Source organism: Pygocentrus nattereri, chromosome 3 (assembly GCF_015220715.1).
Source record: "Pygocentrus nattereri isolate fPygNat1 chromosome 3, fPygNat1.pri, whole genome shotgun sequence".
NCBI classification, from domain to species: Eukaryota; Metazoa; Chordata; class Actinopteri; order Characiformes; family Serrasalmidae; genus Pygocentrus; species Pygocentrus nattereri.
In genome coordinates this window covers 23,147,621-23,171,178 of record NC_051213.1, presented here as the reverse complement: position 1 = coordinate 23,171,178, position 23,558 = coordinate 23,147,621, and the positions used below count along the sequence as shown (strand labels likewise).

General features: G+C 39.1%; 1 protein-coding gene across 3 annotated transcripts; it reads left to right on the top strand.

The window, feature by feature from the left end:
• Positions 1 to 543: 543 nt before the first annotated feature.
• On the top strand, positions 544 to 18,354 carry thrap3a (thyroid hormone receptor associated protein 3a). Of its 3 annotated transcripts, none has more exons than XM_017708267.2 (11): positions 544 to 949; positions 5,909 to 6,067; positions 8,675 to 9,553; positions 11,300 to 12,019; positions 13,090 to 13,259; positions 13,567 to 13,678; positions 13,861 to 13,945; positions 14,713 to 14,891; positions 15,129 to 15,294; positions 15,403 to 15,549; positions 16,045 to 18,354. In XM_017708267.2, exons 2-11 carry the CDS (start codon positions 5,934 to 5,936, stop codon positions 16,276 to 16,278), a joined length of 2,826 nt encoding a protein of 941 aa, XP_017563756.2. In that variant the 5' UTR covers positions 544 to 949; positions 5,909 to 5,933; the 3' UTR covers positions 16,279 to 18,354. The 3 variants fall into 3 exon arrangements, with proteins under 3 accessions (XP_017563756.2, XP_017563755.2, XP_017563758.2); XM_017708266.2 differs by having other exon boundaries at positions 545 to 949; positions 15,400 to 15,549; XM_017708269.2 differs by lacking the exons at positions 544 to 949; positions 5,909 to 6,067 and adding an exon at positions 7,686 to 7,818 and having other exon boundaries at positions 15,400 to 15,549.
• The last annotated feature ends 5,204 nt before the right edge of the window (positions 18,355 to 23,558 follow it).

Here is a 23,558-nt window from a genome sequence, read left to right as displayed (position 1 = left end):
ATCGCGTATAAATAAAAACAAAGCGTGGCCACGCTGTATTAAAGCATGGAAGTGAGATACATAAGTTGTGTCCACGACTTAATAAGCTGTGGGAACGAGATCGTGCACTATTAAAATGTAATCAAGACCTAATCACCTCATTCCCACGCCTTACTACATTGTGGTCACGCATTATTTTTATTTACATGCTATGTCACCAGCAGGGCTCTGCAGGTTCTTCAGACTGAGGGAGAATGTATTGTATGGTTGTATAGAGAACCTTTCTGGTTTAGTTCATGTACCACCAAAAAAGATTCTACTCTTACATTATTAAGCTCTGTGAGTAAATCACAGAGATGAACATTCCCAGTATCACACCTCAGCACCAGGCATGTGACAGTGCCGGTTCTGCTGGTTCTTCTTCTCGTAAGAAGGCGCTCTTGCTGTGCAGTATAATGTGGCCACCAGCCGCTTTTCATTAGCTTGACTGAGGGCGCCTGTCCCTTTAAGGCTGCCAGGGGCGGGGAAGGTGTCAGCGACGTGTTTGACTGAGAGGATCCAGAAACGAAATCTGAGCTCCGTCTCTGGTAGTAGTGCTACTTCGCACAGCTTCTGTCACACCTCGGAGGGGAGGACAGCTTCAACAGCGACCTTTTTGCATAATGCAGCATTTATATTTCAGGCTGTGCGCAGTTCAGGACGCAGTCGTGTGACCATTTGTCATTTGTCAGTTGAAGTAAACGAGGCAGTAATATTCGGTCTTGCGCTTGAGTGCTGAAAGTGGATTCTTCGAGGTCACCAAATTGGATTTTTCTTCCCTTCTGATGTCTTTACTCGCACTAGCTACGATGATCTCCGTTGATGACCGCGTCTCCATCTGAAGCGGCAGCAGCGACTAAAGACGCCTTTGGGATCCTCTTGAAGATTATTCTGCTTTGGCATCAGCAGTGCGCTGTTACGGACACTATCGGTAAGTGTACTTTTAAGAACTCTTGCTTTTTGCTGAAATGGTCTGCCACTTAAATATTCATTTATTTGACTTATAATAGTATATTAGAGTAAAACTTCACTTCATGCGTAATGCGCATTTGCCAGAGCCGCTGACTGACTAAGGCACATGGGTTTACACAGGCGCTGTGCATGTAGAGCTCTGTCCTGTCGAGCTTCGCTGTGGTGCATGTTACTGTAGATAAACAGTGCAGATGTATCTGTGAATCAAATGTAGATTTTCATTTCGTGCTGGCTGCTTGAAGGAAACCTGTAACGCACAGCTGCAACTGCGCATCATGACTTTTATAGCCTGATCTGATTATTACAGCCAACAGATTTAACTATTTACATCACCTCATAGGCCTGAGCCCTTATTCAGTCAAAGCAGGGCTGGTAACATGCTTATAACATGATCATCATTACTTAATTAGTGCCAGCCTAGAGACAAGTACTGAATGTCGCATTCACCAGTTGCTTTACAGTTTATTTTCTTTCTAGCACTGTATGCTGGAACTTGGAGAAGTCAGGATGTGCAGACAAAAACCTGGCTTCCATGCTGTATAACACCAGGCTACCAGTTTGTCTTCTGTCTAAATGTAGGGGTGTGTGTTTGTCGGTGCAGGTCAGAAATGTACCGTAAAGTTAAAAAAAGAAATAAAAATAAGAAAAAGTAAGAAAGCGCTTTCTACTTTTAGTTTGCCATCGGTCCAGTTCACCACATCATAGTTAGAAGCAAAGCTAAAAGTTTAAAAACATTTTACAGCTGTATGTAATTAAAATCCATGCTATAACGACATTATACATCAGTAGTTAAATATGCAGGGTTATAATTCTGATGCAGTTCTGTTGCAGATGATAATTCTGATGCAAAATGGTAATATGAGGTAAACTCATGGGAGACCCTCATATTGTGAGGGAATGTATCTCAGCTTTTTCTTACCACTGCATCTGCCAAATTCTGTTGGTTTTGTCAGGGGAGTCCACAGCTTAAGGTCCAATTTTAGATTAAAGTGGGAAAAAGGACAACCAGAACTTGCACTTCAAGTTGCAATAGCTTTCTAAAAATAAGCTGTGATGATAACACAAAGAAAGCTTGCATTAAAGAGTCACTGGTCTATATATATATATATATATATATATATATATATATATATATATATATATATATATATATATGCATACTGATGGAAGGACAGTAGTCAGTCATTCCTATCTTCAAGCAGAATTTAAAAGCTTAATGTCTTTAAAAGAATCACTGAATCTGGGGATTTGTGTGATCTCTATTGTACTGTAAATAGGGTCCAAGTTCTAGGAAAGAAGGAAACCTCTGTGTGGTCCGTCATGAAGTTATAGTGCCTTTTATAAAAAAAAAAAGCTTGATGTAGTGCTTCACATTCACCCATCAACTACAATTCATAATGGTGTTCCAAAAATCCACAAGATCTTCCAGAAAACTCTATGTGAGTCATGTCAAGACATTTAAGGACGAACAACTAGAGAGAGAGAGGGAGAGAGAGAGAGAGAGAGAGAGAGAGAGGTTAATTTAGCTCCTCTAATGGCTTGATTTCCATAGTCACCTACAGTAATTTCTTAAACTCTTGTTTAAAAAAAGTTATATTTGAGTTTGGTTCTGAAAACTACCTAGCTTATCCTGATCTCAGAGCTGGAGTACACTCTTTGAAAAGATGGATCTTCAAGGGTTCTTTAGTCAAAGAAAATTGTTCTATATACAGGTTTAATGAAAAGTAATCAATCTGAAGAACAATTTCATGATGTAAAGTTTGACGGTTTCTGGTTCTGTATAGAACCATTTTCTATACTAAAGAACCCTTGAAGAGCCATCTTTTTTAAGATTGTACTTCAAACGTGTTTGGTTTATTTGCCTCAGTAGTGTGTTGAGAAAAGCCTAAAAAAGGTTTGGCCATATTTGATCCATGTTTGGGTCAAAGATTTGTAAAACTGGCGGTTGCCCTGGCCTGTAATAAGGGGTGCTGTTACCCCATTTGTTTCTTATAGATAGTTCCTACTTGTGTTGCAGCCCTTATCTTAATGACAGAGCAGATGATTGAGTGGTGGGTGCTTAATGCTGCCGTATCAGGTTACCCCACCATTGTCTGCATCAGCGTTCACCCCCATGATGGAACAGGTGATGAGGCTTGAGCTGCAGCTGCCTTTTTTGGGAGGTGTGTGTTTTAGAGAGAGAGTATGAGAGAGTGAAGGACAGGGGAGAGGAGAGAAAGATGGAAGGAGGGTGGCTGTGTTTGTGTGGGTAATGACAGCACATGGGTATGATTACTGGGGTGTTTGACACAGTCGTTTTTAGATGTCAAATCCTGGTGATTAGACCATGGAGCATATTCTACATGCTGGAGACAGCTGCTCTTTACTAATCTACTGCTGGCTATTTCTCCCACCTTAAAAAAGGATCTCACTATTTCTTCCCCTCAAGAAAGTCAGACAAGAGGTGGTGCATAACATAACAGTCTATTATCCATATGGGATAACACATTTAGCTTAGTATATTGTCTTTGTGATAAAAACTATCAATGAGCATAACCTCTCTCACTTAGTTTCCCTGATGAGCTCTCCCTCAGTGAGAGGACAGTGTATTAGTTTCATTTTCATGACTACTTTTCATAATGACTGCAAATGAAAAGTTAAGCTTCTAGTAAGGAGCACCTTCAAACTCAGTTCAGTGTATTTGCACAGTAAGCAAAAAGCCTCCCTGTCTGGAGGCTGCAGGAAATTATGAACTGTAAGCCAAAAGCAACAGCCACCCAAAATGAAGACAGCTGGAAATGAGCAGAATCTCTTTAACTGTGCACCAAAAGAGGAGTGATGCACTATGACCACAGTGTGTTGAAAAAAGATGCCCTTTTACCAATATATAGTCTGTTTAATATTGACTTACGATCCAGTTTGCTTGACTTATTTGGCTACCAGTAAAATCATTTTATTTGTACAGAGTTTAACACTGTGAGCTGATATCTCAGGTCTTATGCACCATAACCATTTTTGCTGTTTTAAGTATGCTACAATTCCAAATTGTTCTAACATGTGAAAAGTAGCCTGTTCTGTTCTCTTTTCCTTGAATACACTGTTAATGCTAATGCCGGGTTTAAACCTTTATGGAGTCAAACAAGTAATGAGTTGAATGTTTTGCTGTATGCAATTACCATAGAACTACCATATAATTAGTGATTGTTGATATAATTACCATATAATTAGTGAAATTATATGGGTGTGATTGTCAAATGTACTTTGTTAGTGCGTTAAAAGTGGAACTATGGAGTGGTAACTAGTTGGCTAGTTGAAACTGCAGCACATTTAAAGGTCTGGTGGATGCTGGTGACAGACACCAGGAACAGAGGCTCTTTTCAACACTTCTAGAAATACATGCATGATAAAACTGAAGAGCCAACAAAGCGCTGATGCCACCACAGAGCAGTGTAGTTTACCATGCCTTTGTCCTGCCAAACCTATTGTGCTCTCTTAGATATGCTGGTGAGCTCTTATCAGTGAACATTGTGTTTTCAAGTTCTGTTCTTCTTGAGCCAAATAGATTCACATTTGCTGTAGACTGTAAACTGTGTGTTGAATGTACTGTAACAGTATGTCACAGTATACAACAAATGCAGTTCTCCAGACAACAGTGATCCAGCGAACACCAACTAACTCAAAAGCTGGGTTATTATTTCATACCTGTAAATCATGACTGGGACACTCTAGAGCAGGACCGCAGTCCGAGTCTGGACCCAGAAGTTGTCCTATGAGGACTTGGACCTATAACCGATAAACTATGGAGAATTCTTTCATTTCGATGGGGTGGTCCTATTTTAATCAATGTAACTTTTCTAGCTTTTATGGTAGCTTTAGCAGCCCTGGAAACTCACAGACCAACCGAATGCGTTGTAAGTATGACACGTGACGTTACTCAGCCAGTCAGATCTGTGCATTACGGTGAGCACTGAGACTCGAGTGAGTGTCACACACACAGAGGAGGGACGGGGGAGAAGCAAATGTTGTTGAAATATGACTGAATTGTAATTGATTTGATTTGACATTCAGTTGTTGACTACAAAAGATGTTGATGTAACTACTACTTCAGTAAACAGTATATGGCACTGAATCATGATGCAAGTTAGACATTATGATGTTCCGGACCTTTGCTTGAGGAAGTTTTCTCTAACTGAACCTTATTGAATTTTAATTAAAGACCCCTGCTGTAGATCTAGAGTATTCTCCACATTCACTCTGGTTGATTTGGGTTATTTGCTTATGTTTCTAAAAATCCCATTCAACATAATGAAAAACTGCATTGCAGTTCAGTTTCATTGTCAACATTTCTAAATTGTGAGCATCATTTTAAAATGTTTTTTTTATCTTGTGTACATATGAAAAGTAACACTGGTAGAATAGACCTGCTGTAAAGCTGGTTCAAATTCGGAACAGTAGCTACAAATGAATGCACTGTAAGAGTCAGGTACATAAATGACTATCTGCTCTCTGGTTTCCACTGTCAGTTTAACCCATTAACAATCTAGTTTAGCCAGCAAATACACAGACTAACTGAACTAATGGAGCTCTTCTTAGGTTATAGAAGGGTGTAACAAAACTTTAGGTCTGCCTGAAGGCCCAAGGCTTGTTAAAGGGTGAAGCTAAACACACGCACATGGAAACTAATTCTTCTCAGTTTCAGCCATAGATATTTCAACTGCGACTTAGACAGTTTGCTTTACAGGGCACATACAGAAGTTTGTTCACATAAATTAAATAAAGATTTTGTAGTCAAATTCTAAGAGAAGAACTTCATCGTCATCATCATGCTCATGTTACAATGTTTGCTGTTGCTGTTTAAAGTTTGTTTATTCAAATTTCTACAATCCCAAGCTAATGTTTGCTAATGGCTTGGACTGACAGCTGCTGTGTACTCTGACAGGCGGCTGTTTGAGACCTATCCAGTGATGTCTAAGACACAGAGATCTTCCTCAAGAACACATTCACGCTCAGCCTCCAGGTCCAGATCACGCTCTGAGTCCCACTCCCACTCCAGATCTCGCAGCAGCTCCCGCTCCCACTCAAGAAAGCACCGCTATGGGTAATTCCCTGCTCATGCATACACCTAACAGCCACTGGATAGGGAAGGCTGTTTGTACTGTTTCCACAAAGGGCCTGTGCAGTAGTAAATGAAAACTCATTATGCACAAGTGCACATTATGCACAAGTGTTCACACAGATGGTCAACAATTTCAGTTTTAAACTCTAAAATAATGACCGCGGTAAGGTTTTATAGTTTCGGGTTAAGGTTTCAGTCTCCAGTTTCAGTGATGTATGTTCTGTAGAAACAGAGAATCACAAGGACATTTTCCCCTTATTAATGTATTTAATAAAAAAATTTGAAGCAACTACTGTAAACTTACACAAATTTTACTGTTATTGAATTTCCAAATGTGGATTCTGTAATAATCACCTAAAGCAGAAATACTGCTCAGCGGACTGTGATGAAAACAGAAAATCTGTGACAATCAACTTTACTTTGTTTTATTATCTGCTGCTGTGGTGAGCATGAGGGTAATAAATGCATCTTTCTAATTCTGAGAACTCATTAAAATTGTTAAGGCCTGGCAGACACCCATATGAACTGCAGAGCCTTTTATATTGGTTTGATTTTTCACTGCTCACCCCAAAGCACACAGAGGTTGTTCAGCAGTCCAGCAAATGCAAAGCTGATGCTCATTTCCCTTAAATGAGTCATTTCATGGTTAAGACGTATTTTCTATTGTAGCATAGCGGATCGAAAGGCTATTCTATCTCATGGTTAAGCTCCCTATTTATTAACTTTCTTCAGCTGGGCACTCCCCTTACTGAGGCTGCTGTGGAAAATGCTAGATTTGGCTTAGGGGTTTATCTTACTCAGCAAGATTTATTCTGTCTATAGCAGTTCCTTCACCTTAGCATTAAGTCTGATACTTGGGTTGTGGATTTGTGAGGGCTTACTAAACTTTCTGAGTTCCTTAATTAAAAAGGTCCTGCTTTTGCTCCAAGCTGGTTAGTGTGGACACAAGATATTAGATTTCGTTTAGTAGCCTGTAAATGGATCTTCTGCACTTTTTTTCAAAATGTGCATTGGGGTGGTTGTGACAAGGTGATGACAGTGCTGCTTTTGTAGATGCCACATAATTCTTGGCACAGTCTTCTGACTGCCAGTGTTTTTTTTAACAGAACTGTGTGGTCCTGTAAATCATGCAAATGGACTGCAGCCACATGCAAAGCTGTTTATCTCTCATTTGCAAGGGAAAATTAGATTTTGACATAAATCTGCTTGTTGGATAAAGTCCAAAAATTGTAACATATAGACTATGTTCGGATTTCCTGAGAAGAATGCATAGCTCCTTCTTTGTGGTCTAGTTTGTCCTTGATTTCCTTATTGGCCTCTTGTGGTCCAGTATAGCCAAAATGCATTGGCTGCTTTGTCTATGAAAATCTGTGGAATTCTGAAAAGCCCAGTGAGAAACTCTTTGGTATCTAGAATTACAAATTATAGCACCCTGTTAAATTCTCTCACGCTATGGATCAAAACACGCCATAAGGTCTTTCAGAATAAGATCCTTTCTTGTTACTGTTAGCTGCGTTTTCTGGGCAGTGGTAGTGTGGTACATTTGGCAGTGAGAGAACCTCCTCTTTGCTTCTCAGTCTGAGTGGAAATCTTTCCCATATGACCCATGTGACTGGCTCTTTCCACCCGCACTCAGTAGAAGAGATACAGAGTTCCTCTCTTTCTCAGTGAGAGTGCAATGCTGTTCTGCGTCCTACCCTTTAACTCTGTATTCCAATGAAAAAGCTCACTGGGTGAGTATATATGGGGCATCTATAAGTGCATGTTTGTTGTTTGTGCTCTGTATCTGTTTAGCCATAAACAGAGTTATGATTATTTAATTTAGATTTTGCTAAATTGTTGTAAATCAATTGCACAATTGCTCAAGTGACTAATTGAAAAATGGTGGTCATGCAGGCTCACACAAAAACCTATTACCTGTTTGGTCTTTTTACTTTACCTTAAAAGTGACTTTTCTTCAGTTTTCGCTTTTTACCAGGGTTGCTGGGGAAAAAATAATGAGGATGAATGTGCTAGACTTTGAACCTCCTACTATTGTTCCTGTGATTTCAGTCAGTGTAATTCATTCTCCACATGGACTGCGTCGACGCATTTTCGGTTTGGGATGTACACATTCTGCCTGGAATTATCCACTGCCAGGATGAAATTCATTATTAAGAGAATCCAAGGTGTGCAAAAGTAGTCTGGTTCATTTTCCAATGCTTGTCAATGGCAAATAAGTGTTGGAGCAGACAGACTGCCACAGAGAATGTTGACTGTGATTTAAGTGGTACTCCAGGGCCACCTTGTGGACTAAAATAGACTCTGCAGCTGCACTTCTGTACTCTTCAGACTCATTCCAGTCTTAGTGAAAAGTAAGATTAAAAATAATTATACTGAAACACTGATAATAATGTTGCTGTGTTTTACACAAGGCATGGTGCTGGATAAAACAGTTACCATTTTTTACATTAGAAAATTATGATCATGCTTTGGCATTTAAATTTTTTCTATTGAGTATAATGTGCTAGAAGGTTACTTGTGTGCAATTTCTTTTTTTCCATTGAGCTTTTAAGACTCAATGAGGCTTTTCCTCTTGTTCTGTCCAAGCTCTAGATCACGGTCTCGGTCAAGATCCCATTCTCCAGCACATAACCGGGAACGGAAGCACCCACGGGACTTTCAGAACCATCGTGAGTTCCGGGGCTACCACAGAGGCTTGCGGAGGCCTTATTACTTCCGGGGGCGAGGCCGGGGTTTCTTCCGTGGCCGTTTTCAGCGTGGAGGAGGAGGAGGAGGGGGAGGAGGATACAATAACAGGTCAAACAACTGGCAAAACTTTCGGCAGTATCCACAGCAAAAGCAGCAACAAAAGCAGCAGCAGCATAACCACAGCCCAAAAAGGGGGCGGTCTCGTTCACGCTCGCCCAAGAAAAGTTCAAACACCCCTCCTCAGTCCCGCAGCCATTCCCGTCGCTCTGACAGGTCTTCTTCACCACATTCACATCACTCCTCTTCCTCCAACTCCTCCAGACAAAGGTCTGGTTCTGCTAAGCACATTTGCAAAGCTGCAGGAGAGGGTGTGCCTGCACCTAAGGAAAACCTGAAAAATGGAAAAGGAGATGAGATAATCGTAGAGCAAGCACGGTGCCCCTCAGAAACAGAGAGGGGTCCGGTTGCAGACAGAGCCCCTGAGACTTGTCTGGTCCCCAGTAACCATGACAGCAGCCCAAAGAGGGCCAGTCCACATGTTAAATCTGCTGTTACTGTTGGCCAGAGTGATATGGCCACCAGCGAATTTGGGTCTATGCCTGTGAGTTCAGGTGCAACCAGCAATGGCTCCACCTGCTGGCAGACTGTGACCTCTGCACCATCTTCCAACAGCCTGTCAAAGAAGAGTCCGACTACAGTTTTCTCAAGCTTTGGGCTTTTTTCAAATGCTGACCATCCAGATGAGGATACAGTAGCCATCTCTTTGGCATTTAAAAAGTAAGTTTGTCCTAATCAAAAGAAAATATAACTTGATGTTAATCCTTTGAAATATAACAAAAGAAATATGACTAGAATGAAATATGAAAAGAAATATATCTCAATGTTAGTCCATATTTTGGCATGTTTTATGAACTGTTTACTACATTGGTTTGTTTTAGAGAACCTGGAACTTGTGTATAGATGAAAGACACTGTTGCTTAGACCTTGCATCAACATGCGTTTTTGATGATCGGATCATATTCAGATTTCACAGAGTGCATGAAACACATTCTGGACAGGTTGTGATCATAATCAGATCATTCAAAACACATTTAGAGATACTCAGACATCTCAAATGGAAAAGACGTGTAAATGTAATGCGTTTTCCATTCCTGTATACAATTATCAGTGGTGGACAGTAACTAAGTAAATGTAATTCATTACTGTACTTAAGTAGTTTTGTTCTGTATCTATACTTTACTTAAATATTTCCATTTCGGCGACTATTTACTTTCACTCCACTACATTTCAAAGTCAAGTGTCTCACTTTTTACTCCATTACAAACTTTGCTTGTTTGTAAAAGTGATTTCAGGGCCACTCGGTTCTCCCTGATGGAAACTGTTTGCCTTCAGTGTTTTGTGCTTATGATCATTTTAATAGACGTCAGCGTCACTAATTAATGACGTTCTATTAAAAGACTGGTTTACCAAGAGAAACACTGGAGTATTTTCACCTAAAATGAGTTCATGAAGCGAGTCTTCTTACAAAAATGATAACAGGACATTAGTCATAATTAATCTTTTAGTACTTTTACTTTCGATACTTAAGTACATTTGAAGCCAAATACTTGTACTTTTACTCAAGTTGAGGTCTAGAGTAAGGACTTCTACTTTTACTGGAGTAATATTTTATCTTGGATATCTCTATTTTAACTCAAGTACATGATTTTTGTACTTCGTCCACCTCTGACAGTTATGTACATGAAAATGCATCTGCAGAGTGCCAAAATATATCCAAATTCAAACATGAAACACAGGTTAATGCAAGGTAGGAACAGCCTCATTGTAACTGAGTAGAAAAAGACAGGAATTGCTTTCATTTCATTGCAAGTTGGGGAAAGTTTCAAATGTTAAAACAGCTTTGCCTGCAAGACTGAAACATCCATCTGTAGAATTGTTTTCTTCCTTAGCCTGTTATTTGAGTCAGAGAATGAATGGAAATAACACATTACAGGGCTCTTGTGGGTTTCTTGTGAGTCAAGAGTAAAAGTCTCCAATGTTGCAACCAGATTTAGGAGAACAGTCATGTTGAGACATGCATTTATGGCACACTATGTAATTATAGAACAACAAAGTGGTAGTTTGATAAGTCTTCCTGAAAAATTCATAAAAATGGCTAGAACCAACATTCACTGATAACGATATTTTTAAGTTTTGGAAACTCATATCACAGATAAACATGTTGGCTCATTGGGTAAAATAGTTATGCTGAGCTTAAGGTATTAACGACATTACTCAAAGGATTGCAACACAGGCCTACATAGATTTGTTGCACAGATGGCTGTTAAGAGTGTCTGGCCTACTTTACAAATGGATGTCCTCAAACACTCCTAGTTTCATGTAGTAATTAGAAACCCATTTAGTACTATTCAAATAGAGACTTGTCATGTTTCACTGTATATAGAAAAACCTCAAGACCTAAAAGGTTTCAAGGCTATGAAAGCATAATTACCTACCAGTCTTTCTCTCTCTTTCACTGATTAGATTCTTAGAGGAACAGAAGAGTAAAAAGCAGGCTGCTGCAGAGAATGGTATACAGAAGGTGGCAACCAATGGGGAAGCAATGGGAGAAAAAAAGAATACCAAGTCTGAGGGCATCTTTGATCATTCCTCTGTTCGTGGGGCAACCAGGTCTGCAGATAATGACAAAAGGGAGAATGAGAAATACAAACACGATGACAGTGTTAAAACTGACATGCCATCCAGTAGTTTCTTGAACAGGCCCCAGTTACTTTGTGAAAACAGAGAGGAAGACAAGGATGAGCAGACAGAGTCCTGTGTACAGACAAGGGACATGCAGAATGCCACTACCAAGCGCAAAAGCAAAGTGGCGTTCTCTGCTCGTGAACTGTTTGAAGAACATGTCAGCAGGTTGGAGGACATAGCATGGGATGATGAGCTTGAGGCTTTTCTGCTAAGTCGGAAGCAGGAAAGAGCTGCAAGCTTTTTGGCTGCTCTATCTAAGAGGGAGAAGCTTGCACGTAAGTTTAGGGACTTCTCCCCTGAGAGGCCCTCAAAAGTGAAACAAAAGGAGAAAACTACATTGAATCCCTCTCCCACATATGCAGCAGCTCTTTCTCAAAGGAGCTCAGAGAACCGTGACCAAGAGATATTCTTGAATATGTGCGATGAGTCCCCTCCCAGACCTTCTGGGAAAAGAGGAACGGAGCTGAGAATGGACTCTCTTAGCGATGACCTGGCAAGGTAAATATAATCTTATATGTTCTAGATTTTAGGAATAGCATAAGGTTAGTGTTACACTCTATCTACATGCATGTGTGCACATACAGCTGCTACAAAAGCAACATTGTATGAATACTCTTCATACTTTTGGTATATCTGGATGGCTAAAAATTATATCCACTAGTAGAGCCAGTTCCAGGCAGAACATCCCTGTCTAGTGCCAGAAAGCAACAATGATCAAGCACCTTGTTTTTCTTCTTGAGAAGATGGCAGAAACAGATGACAGATGTGGTTATTGTTATTGTTCAGTTTTCCTGCTGACCTCCTGTCACTTCGTAGCATATTGTCCTTACTGTTTATGTTGATGTTGCATCTTGGGAGAAAGCAATGCTCCAAATGGCTGCAGGGTGTGCATCTTGCACACATTAAGCCTAGTTAAAACGAAGTACATGTATGCCTTTAATCCACAGTATTTGCATCTAGTAAGGTTGGCCAAGTTTTGCATTGAGCAGAGAAACGTGTTGCCTGACAAAATGGATTTCTTTTCCCAATGAAGCACAACATTCTCTTTGATTGACAGCATCTAAAAGAAGATTAGATGCTGGCTGGATGCCAATCACATTGCAAGAATAATATAGTAGGGTAGTTTTGAACACATAGTTGAAAACATGACAATTAGAACTCTTCAAGAACAACTAGACCAGCTAACTGCTCAACCAAGCAAATTTGAGTCATTATTCAAGAACAGACCAGACCAACTGAGCAGGCAAATTTGAGTCACCAAACACCTGTGAAATCGAATTTTGTTAATTCTTAACACCGTTTGTCTTATATCTACTCTATATCTACTCTTCTGCTTGCAGTTTGTTCCAGCAATTATTCAAATATTAATTGAATGGTTTGTCTGTAACTTTCCTGATCAATGTGTTCAGTTTAATTTGCTTTAAAATTACTCAGATACTGTCAAGACTGATGCATGAAAATATTCTAATAATGACCTCTCATACTTGTTTTCATTTGTTGTTTAGCTTTGTGTATTTGTGTACTTTGTGTGTTTTTCTAGCCTGTAACTGTTATTTTTTGTCTTACAGATCCTCCGTTTTGTCTAATGATTGGAGGAATGCTATGGATTTTGTGCATCCTGATAAAAAGGAACAGGACTATCACTCAGTCTTCCAGCACCTCCCCTGTAATAATTTACGCAGGAGCCCCTCAGAGCTCTTTGCTCAGCATGTAGTTGCGATTGTCCATCATATTAAAGGTGACGAAAATCTCTCTGCAATTGCAAGAATAAAATTCTGGTTGCCAGATTCAGATTTTTATATCAGTATATTGCTACGTATGTGGCCCAGATAATTAAGAAGCACTACTCATAACCCTGTACAATGGATTTAGTGGTCATTTGAATCATAAGGAATCATTTTTGTTGTGAAGGTGGTATGTTCTACATTAGCATGCTTGTATTCCATTACTGTTATTTTAGTTGTATCTGTGTTTATATTTATCTTATAATAATTAGCTTTTTATTCGCTTATAAGCAATAACAAAAAGATGTCCTTTTTTAACAGCTCAACATTTCCCTTCCTCCGGAATGACTCTAAACGATCGTTTTGCCATGTACCAAAGAATAGCTGCTGAGAAAGAAATGATGAAGCAAAGAAAGAGTCCAGAGATACATAGGTATAGCACGTGTGGCACATCTTTTCATTATGCTTACTTTGGTAATCTGATTAATTTCAATACAGAAACATTATTTCACTTCATCTGAGAGGATCCATATTCACCTGAAAACTCCCAAGGAGCCTTGAGGTCATTGGAACAAATTCCAAAAACTCCTTTCTCTCTTTGATCTTTTTTCACAGGAGAATTGATGTTTCTCCCAGTGCTTTTAAGAGGCACTCTCTCCTGTTTGATGAGTTGAAAGGCTCCGTGGATAGCAGCTTCAAGGTGACAGAACATTTTGAAATATGACGTATATTGGAAAAGAATGCTGCGAGAGTGAGCCAGCCAGAACATCTTTAGCATCCCCTCTCTCTCTCTCTCTCTCTCACTCTCTAAACCCCTGCTTTTCTCTTGCAAGAGAGACATAATCTCACTGCTAAATCAAAGTGAGATGTGACAAAGAGACACATTCAGTTTATTGTGTTGTATATTCCCCCCACAACAATTGATGGTTATGATTAACTGTGGGTACAAGCCTTCCTAAAGCAGTTGAGTCAAGAAATGAGAGGTCATAAATGGAAGTGACCAGTTTCTCCCATGTCAAAGCCAATCAAAGGACTCTTATCAAGCTTCATAGTAAGTATTCTTCTCCAAAGCCTGAAAAGAGCAATCCAAGCCAGACAAAAGCGTAACATACTTTCATTTGCACCAATGAAAGTATTTGTGCTGTGGTAACTTATTCTGTCACATTCTGCCGATGCTTGTTCTCTCAATACTGTGTAAGCTGTGGAAGGCAAAGTGAATGGAAGATGAAGTCTTTAGGACCTCTGAGGTCCTGAGGCTTTTTATTATGCGTAGGCTTGCTACTAAAGCCCTCTGTTCAATGAAAGCTCTCTATTAGTGCCAAATAGGTTCGGAGGTCCACTTGCATGACTAAATCATTTGTAGAGTCTTGTGTCTTGGTCCCATCCCATATGATTTTGCAGCAAGACACAGAAGCACAGCACTAATCTTGAGTCTGGCCACAACATCTTTCTGTCTCCTCAACGCAGGTTGATGGTAAACAGCTGAAGGGTGATTCAATGGACCTTCGATTGGATATTGAGCGACGCAAAAAGTACTTAAGTGGAGAAACAAATGACAAACAGGAAGGGGCAGGAGAATCTGGGGAATCTGAGTCAGCTGTGGAAAGATCCACTGAGAAATGCTCCAAACACCACAAAAAATCAAAGTAAGTTCTTTAGAATATTTAATGTGAGACCCTATGAGAATTCTAGCTAGGGGATAATAATTGTGAGTAATAATTGTGATTTACAGCTATTATTTAAAATGAATAAATATCAGTATTCTGCATGTGGTTTAAACTCAGAACTCAGAAATCAAGGCTCTGCCTGAGGAAAAAAATGCTGCATTGGCATTATACTGAGAAATCATGTTGTTTCATGTAAGCTTCTGTTTCATCCTTCAGAAAAAGCAAGAAAAAACGAGTGTGTACTCATTCTTCCTCCTCCTCTTCATCCTCCCTTTCTCAAGAGGAAGAGGTTGAGTTCATGGAGGAGGGCTTCAGTCAAGCTCAGCTGCAGCTCAGAGAACACACTGGGCCCATGGAGAGAGATCACACACATGGGGGATTTGTAAGTCTACTGTAGCGTTTTGGTGTTCTTTAAAGGCAAAGTCATGTATTTCTGAATTTATGTCTTATGTATTTGTGGTCCTTCTGGATGTTTTTATGCTTTTAGCAGCAGTTCAGAGTAAAGGGTAGAGGATGGAATAGAGTGAATTCCTTTGGAAACAATACTAATGGCAATAGCAATGCTTACGTGCCAGTGCAGCCCAAGATCGGGGACTGGGGCTCAGGGGATATGCCCAAAAGCAGGCAGTTCTACCTGGTAAGTTATCATCACTTTAGAAATGACTCTTTTACAATTAACCCTAACCCTAACACTAACCCTGTGAGTGAGTCTGATTTATGCTGGATATGCTGTTAGACTTTAATTGCTACAGCTCAGAGCCCTGGCTACCAAGGGGCCTGGGAGCATGACTACAAAAGAATAATAATTAAAAACAGCAGTAAAATGTGAATACATTGATCAAGATTTGTCCTTTTAGATTATCTTTATGTGTGCAGAAAGCTCTTCTTATTACTTACATACAATCATAGACATAGCTGGCTACCGTGAGTCAACTGTAGTAAACAAAAGCTGAATAATTCTGTAAGGTTAGCTGATGTACATTAGTGCTAAATGCTTTGATGAGGTTTGGTACTGCACCATTCTCTTCCAACTCTGCAATTCTGCAAACTTAAGAAATTCTTTGGTTTACGAAGAGTCTGAATTGATCTTAACTGATATGTGCATATCTCTTGTGTCCCCTGTTTGTTGTAGCAAGACAGAAAGGATGGTGAGGGTGAGAGGAAGTGGGCAGAGCCCCGAGGGCGTGGTCAGGCCAATATCCCTCGTGTAAAGGGCCGCTTTATCCTGCGGAGGCCCACCTGTTCCATCACCACAAATAACTCTAGCTCTAACTGGAGCTATGGGAAGTTCCAGGGCAGTGGTGAGGTTGGTGAACAACCAGGAAGCAAAATGGAGCAGAACCATAAAGAGCAGCACAGTGCATGAGTCATATGCAGCAGGTGGTGGTAAGGATTAACTACCAGCTTTGCCCCAACTCTGTTACCCTGGGTGGATAAGACTCCCCACCCTTCCACACACTGGTGGACAGGACCAGGGAATTGTCATACACCAATGTCACATGCTATTATCAAGTGTGTAACACTTCTGTACATAAAAGTGTGTGATACTGTCTACTTGATAGAAAACCAAAAGAAGCCTAGCTATTTCTTTACTAGGTACATTTAAATGCATTTTGTAAAACTATGCAATTTTAGCACTTTTTCCTCATTAAGATTTTAAACACCTGTTTGTAGTAGGGTATTAGATATTTAGATGCACTCAATTACTATGCAGTGCAATTGGGGATGATTTTGCTTTTCTTTTTTATATTGACAGATATGCAATTTACTAACAATGGCATTTGGGAACTTAGGAAGTTGGGGTACAGTAAGTTCCTCCAAGTCTGGATATTCTGAGCTTATTTTGCTCAGATATTGTAATTTGATGCTAATTTTAAGGGACATTTTCTCACTGGTGTTTTAAAATCAATATGATTCCATATTGAACAGAGGTCTGGCTCCATCATAGATTCTTGTGGATTGACAAATCAAATTAAAGTCAACATCAGTTTGAGCAACATTATGCAAGTTATCACTGACTTCATTTGTAGTGTTTTAGTGTATTGAAATGACTGCTGTCATGCATATTCCTTTAACAATGTCAAGAGATTCTTACATTTCAATGCTCTCAGCGTCTACTACGCATATCCAGGTTATTGAGTGTCCGTGCAGTGCATTTACAGCTAATTCATTACTCATTCAATAAATATTTGCAGTACTTACATCCACATCTCAGTTACTGTGTTGATTACGTATTCACTTTTGGTGTCCATGGCTTGGGTTATTGGGAGAATGGGGGAAAAAGCATTACGTTGATGAATGATTCAGTCTTAACTTGGGACCAAACAACTGCAGGTAGAAGTTCATGTCCCTCTGACTGACTCTGTGTTGAAGGAAACTGATCTGCTCTGTCTATTGTAGACCCACTCAGCCAACAGCTACAATGCCTGCCAGCTATGTACATTTCGGACTGGATTGATAAAGGACTTTATCAAGGACAAGGATGTGTAAACACCCCAATAATTTATCTTTAAAACTGGCAGGCCCATTTTTGATACTGCTGTCACAAAGACCTTCAAACAAAAAACAGAACAATACATAACCACACCCACCACATAGGTTGTTCGACGTAAGAAATTATCTTCAAGCATAGAAGAAGAGTAACATCAGCCTGGCATTTCTGGACAATATATGTGTAGTGCACAGACTGTCGCGTCACTGTGTTTCTAGATGACAAATTTTAAAATGTGTAGAACTCATTTTTTTGTGCCTTTTTGAAATGTTTTGGGATACAGGCTTGTCAAGTGGAGACTGAACTTCTTAGTAAAACTTTACTTTTTTTTTTTTTATTGAAAAGAATATATTGAACATACCGCAACCCTGATGGAGAAGCGGCTTTGAAAATGGATGGATGGATGGATATTGAACATATTGAGAGTAAAACAGCACACACTCCCGTGTAAAAAAAAAAACAAGCCATGCCCAAAATCAGACACCGTTAAGCTTTTAAGGATCTTAACAACAAATCATTACAAAAAAGGTCAAATAAAATAGGACAGCTTTTTGCTTTGATTTCTTTAAATGTTGAAGTCTTGTGGGTAAACTTGTAGACAGTCTTTTACAGAAAGAAAAGTCAATATTGTTCAGCATATTAACACTCAACATTGATGGCTTCAAACAGTTGAAAAACAGTGCCAAGCTAGGTTGTATTTAATATGAGACCAAATATTCTCTACAGGGTTTAAATCGGTACTCTGACTAGACCAAAACCATCAGTAACCATAATGGGCTTGGCCCTTTTTTTCTTTTTTACACGGGAGTGTAAGCTACATCTTTACCCTAAAAGGGTTTTTGCTTGGTAAAGTTCTGGTTTGTACTGTGTTGCTGTGCTTATTATGTCAATTTACAAATGTATTCTTAAGAATGTTTCACTTTGAGAATATAATAAAACTGTTTTCACACATATGATGTTTGAGTTGGTTATATTGGAGTAAAGTGTAGTTTTTCAGTTTGCCATGGATAGAACTCCACATTAGAAATATAACTGCAAGTACAGACGCTTTCTCCTCAACACCTTAGCCATCTAAATTGCTAACAGTATTAACAGTAGCTCACATGGCACCTCATAGGGTTAAACTGATCTGACTTAAGAATGGCTCGCAATCATATGGCAGCAGTTATCAGTCTAGTTGTTAGCGGTTTGTGTTACCACAAGTTTTGGACGCCCGAATCTCAGGTTACAGCGGTGTACACAGCAGACACTTCACAGTGTAAAATTCCCACTTAATTCCAGCAAAACGGAGCATGAAGAGTAACTATGGAGGTAGTGGTTTTCAGCCCTGTTCTTTTGTTTTATGAAGCTAGCTGGCAATTTAGAAGAGAGCTGAGCTGAGCGTGCAGACGTTCAGTGCTCAATGACGGACGTATAGTGGATCACACAAATGCCCATGGACCAGATGAGTCCTGCTACACACTCCAGTCCAGCCTGCATAAGTATTTTAATGTTCTATTAATATTAACCCGTTTCACAACATGCTCCACTACAGGTCCCAGCATGCACTGCAACGTAATGTGCATTTCCTGAAGGAACTGCAAGGGTGCTTGAAAAGAGCTGCAAGTGTGTGTGTGTTTGTGTGTTTCTGTGTAGGTGAACAACACCTCCTTAAGTATGTGTCTGTGTGTGTGTCTGTGTGGTGTGTGTGAGAGGGAGAGATGTATGTGTTTGAGGGGGAGGGAGGAGAGTCATTCAAATGAACTTTCACACTGTTATTATGCAGCTCTTAGTGGAGAAGCCTTGTTTGAGTTCGATTTGCACCCTCTGAACAAACGGTCATAACTCGGGAAATGTTTACTCTGTCGCTTAACCGGGTAGATGGTGTGAGATAAGACCCCTTGAGGATTATTTTGGTGTAATGTTGTGTGTATTGAGAAGAAAATGTCTGAGATATGACAAGTTAAACACAGAGAAAATCTTGAAATAAGCAGATTGTGATTTTGAGAAATTTACATGGGAGTGAATGGGGCAGTTTTCTGTGCCTAGTGCCAAACAAATGCTCATAACTCTAAAGCTAATTGATAAAATGATGGCGTGCTGTGACATCATCAGTATCAGAATTGTAATTTCTGAACATTCCGCCATTCATTCTAATGGGAGTTTTTTAATTTTTAAACTTGATTTTATTAAAAACTACCAATCTGATCGACTCCACAAGTACATAGCACAAGTCACAGCACTGAGACCTTTCAAACGCAGTTTTGGGGTGAAACCATAAAGAGCTCTAATTGTTCAAAAGGCTACTTTGTACAGTTTAGCAGAAAAGATTCTAAAATTTAACTGCATGCTGTTTTAAGACAAATTGTTCTTAAACATGACCAGGATCTTGACATGTTGTATAGAAAATCACTGAAATGTCATTGAATTAATTTAAAAAAAAGTCATTCCCCTTTCATGTGACAAGCGTTGTTCAAAAGTCCACTGCTTTTCAATCAAAGTAGAAGCTGGTGTGAAAAGTTCCATATATTTCCAGAACGGACAGCCTACTTTGACTATGCCAAGATTTTGTTCTCCAAACCAAAAATATTAAGGGAGAGATTTGCACCATCCTTTGGCATGAGGAATGTAGAAATTCACAGCAGCATTTCCACCCATTGTGGTGAGCCATATTCAGTGCATAGATTACTCCAAGCATTACTGCAATCTAGTGCAACTAATTTGATGTTTCCTACAATAAAGTTTCCATCAGCGTTAACGTCTGCATATTCTCCAACAGCTCCACCCTCTTCTGATGACATATATGCCAATTTCAGGGGTGTGCTGGTCTCTCAAGATGTCTTCACCATGAATGTCCTACAAATAAATCTTGTTATTAATACTAAACTCCATTGTACACTTGTTCCATAAAGAGTAAGTTCAGCTTATTTCTCATTTGAGCTCTTCTAAATACTCCCAAGCTCCTCCCACAGATGAATACAAATACTTATTTTATGATGAATCTAAAAATCAGCCCCCATCTCCACAAACCTCCATTACAAAATTGATAGTTCTAGTTCACCCTTCTCACACTAGCACCTACAATTTATAGTTGGTGCTAACATACTAACACACCAGCGCCTCGCTTCAATTTGGATTTACTGCCCAGTAACTTAACAGTGGAGGTAAGAATGGTGTGAAGAGATGAACAGAAATCATGAGGAAATGGTACGATGAAAGACTACTTACAATTTTAAATGTAATAGTGATGAATGGCAAAGTGAATGCAGGAGTTTCAGCTCTTTATCTTTCAGTGCCATACGACACATTACTATAAACTTGCATACTACATTATGTTGCAGAGTAACTGTCCATTGAAACACAGTCCCTCTAGTGTTCCATTGCCTTAATACACACTCTGTACACACACCACAACTGATAGGAAAAAAAATGATCTCAAAGAAAATGCGTTCCTAAAAGTCATCTAGTTTTAAAATGTGGCTGAAGCACAAAAAAGCCCTTTAACTGACATGTTTTTGTCTGTTTAAGAATGCCTTTTCAAATAAGAGTGTTGATAAACTCATTACAAAATACTTTACTCACATTAAGGAAGGACTATGTGTACCATGTGCATAACGTGTATTTTGGTGTTGAACAGAGCTGTACAGATGGGATGGGGCTGATTTTATTTAGCAAATGTTATAAGCAATTGATATAAGAACTGAGGTGCCTGGAAGACACACAAAAAGTATTTAAAAGAGCTCAAATATGAAATAAGATGAATTTACCTTAGTTAGACATTAGAACTGATTTATAATGATGGTGATGTGTTTCGGTCACATACTGACTTACCCTGTACTCCTAGATAAGAAATCCATCATCATTCAGATGTGGACAAAGTTATAAGCAATTGATATAAGAACTGAGGTGCCTGGAAGACACACAAAAAGTATTTAAAAGAGCTCAAATATGAAATAAGATGAATTTACCTTAGTTAGACATTAGAACTGATTTATGATGATGGTGATGTGCTTCGGTCACATACTGACTTACCCTGTACTCCTAGATAAGAAATCCATCATCATTCAGATGTGGACAAAGAGCTTTTATGATGGCTTCTCTTTTAATGTGGACATCCTTCACCTGCACATATTGACTGCACTTAGAATATACCTTCAACAGTTTAACAAAAAACTTGGCAAGCATACAAGGAATAGATAAAAGAAACACATGAAATTAAAAATCCCGATCTTAGAGACTGAAAAATGAGTACTAATTTAAACTAAATAAATAAATAAGAAGTAGCTTTACAAAACAAATAGCCTCATAGTTAAATACAAATATCAAATCTGGGTCATAAAAATGTCTGTCTAGCGTTTGTGCATTATTGTGCATCAAAATCAATATATAATACTTCTACCACTTGACCATAATGTTTAACATAACAGACGCAGTTTGACTAAACATAAGCTAAACCCCATCTTGGTAGCAATGACAGGGACATTACATGAGCAGGATCCATTTGTGAGTGATTGTACATGCACCAGCTTATATACCAGCTTCTATTCTGAAGTGGTTTTATATTCTGATTATAATAATGAGCGATGAAACACTACGGTTAGATTTGCTAAAGCAAACCTCTTTTCCACTACAGGGCTGAACCGTTATCATAGTTAACAAGATAACGGATTCTATTATGCCGAACTAAATCTCCACTGACAATTCTGATAGAGCAAAGTCAAGCTTTGAATGAACAGAAAGCTGAAATTAATGTTAAACCCGCTTCGTGGTGCTTGTGGCCTACGAGCTAAGTTAGCCAGGTGGCTGCTAACACTAACGATTGCTAAGCTAACTAACGCTAGCTAGCTGCGCTAACGGTACCAGAGTCCTGGCTGGAGCACCACATTACGAGCTGGGATCATCGAACAGAGGATCAAATGTTAAATGGACAAAGGTTGAAATTAAACCAGGTAGCTGATGTCTGTAACCTACTAGCTACTAACGCTATCCTTCCTAAGCTAACGCTAGCGACAATAGCGTTTGCAGGCTTGGTGGCGCTAACTAGCTAGTTAGCTAGCTAATAAAGGCTGAAATTACACGCGTTTGTGGACACCTGGTAACCAAATATCACATCCAAAATCACAGGCCAAGCGAGCACAGCCTCCTCCGTGGGAAAAGAGTATTAACTACGGTAATGTGTAACTCATCTTAGTTAGCTAGCAGGCTAGGTCAACAGTGACGTTAGCTAACGGTTGTGTTCATGAGCCTTAGTGAGGACCTCAAGTGACCAACATAGACAGATAACTATGAAGGACACATTCAGTTAAAACACTGCGATCAGCTTGAGTACGTTTAGTGATTATTATTTAGTGAATATGTGTCGGTTTAAACTATCCTGGTTAACTAGCTTAGCTATTGAATTTTAAGCCATGCTAAGTCCTCCCTTAACCTTAAATTGAGAAACCATGTGCAATTTTATTATGTAAAATTGACTAAGGGCCAAGTTAATTTTTTCAGTGTACCTTGTTACTTCACATCGTTGCTTTCACATAATAGATATTGTTAAAAACGCCTACTTGACTAATGGGAGGTTCGTTTTATTAGATGTTATGAATTCACATTATTTAAAAAAAAAAAAGTATAGTGCATTTTTTTCCAAAGATAAACGCCATGTCAGTTATTAAGGCTGAGAATATTGCGATTCCTTGAAGCTAAAAAGAACAAAAACTCTTGGAAATAATATGAACACAAGTAATATTACTAGATCATTCCTTTGGTAAAGTGGGAGCAAGCGAGATAATTACTAGAGCTTAATCAGATTTTATTAGATCAGACAAAATGATAGCGTCTATAAATCGGTCAGATTGGATTGATTTGATTATTTTGATCCAAACTGTAAAAAGTGGCTCGTCAGATCTACTTAAAAAATTAACCTGTTTTATTCAGTCTAAATAAAAACTTTGAATAAACAATTGTTTCAAAGTAAATTTTTGAGTTGAATAAAACTAGTTAAATTGCTTGTTACCACATTAAGTAATTTTTAAGTAGATTTGATAAGCCACTTTTTTACAGTGCAGTTTACAGTGTTGTTGTGTCCCAGTAAAAGCTTTTAGTATCTTTACTCTTTTTATAGTATAGTGTGGTATAGTACCTTTACATTAAATCAAGATGGCACTGATCCAATAACCGGTATCTGT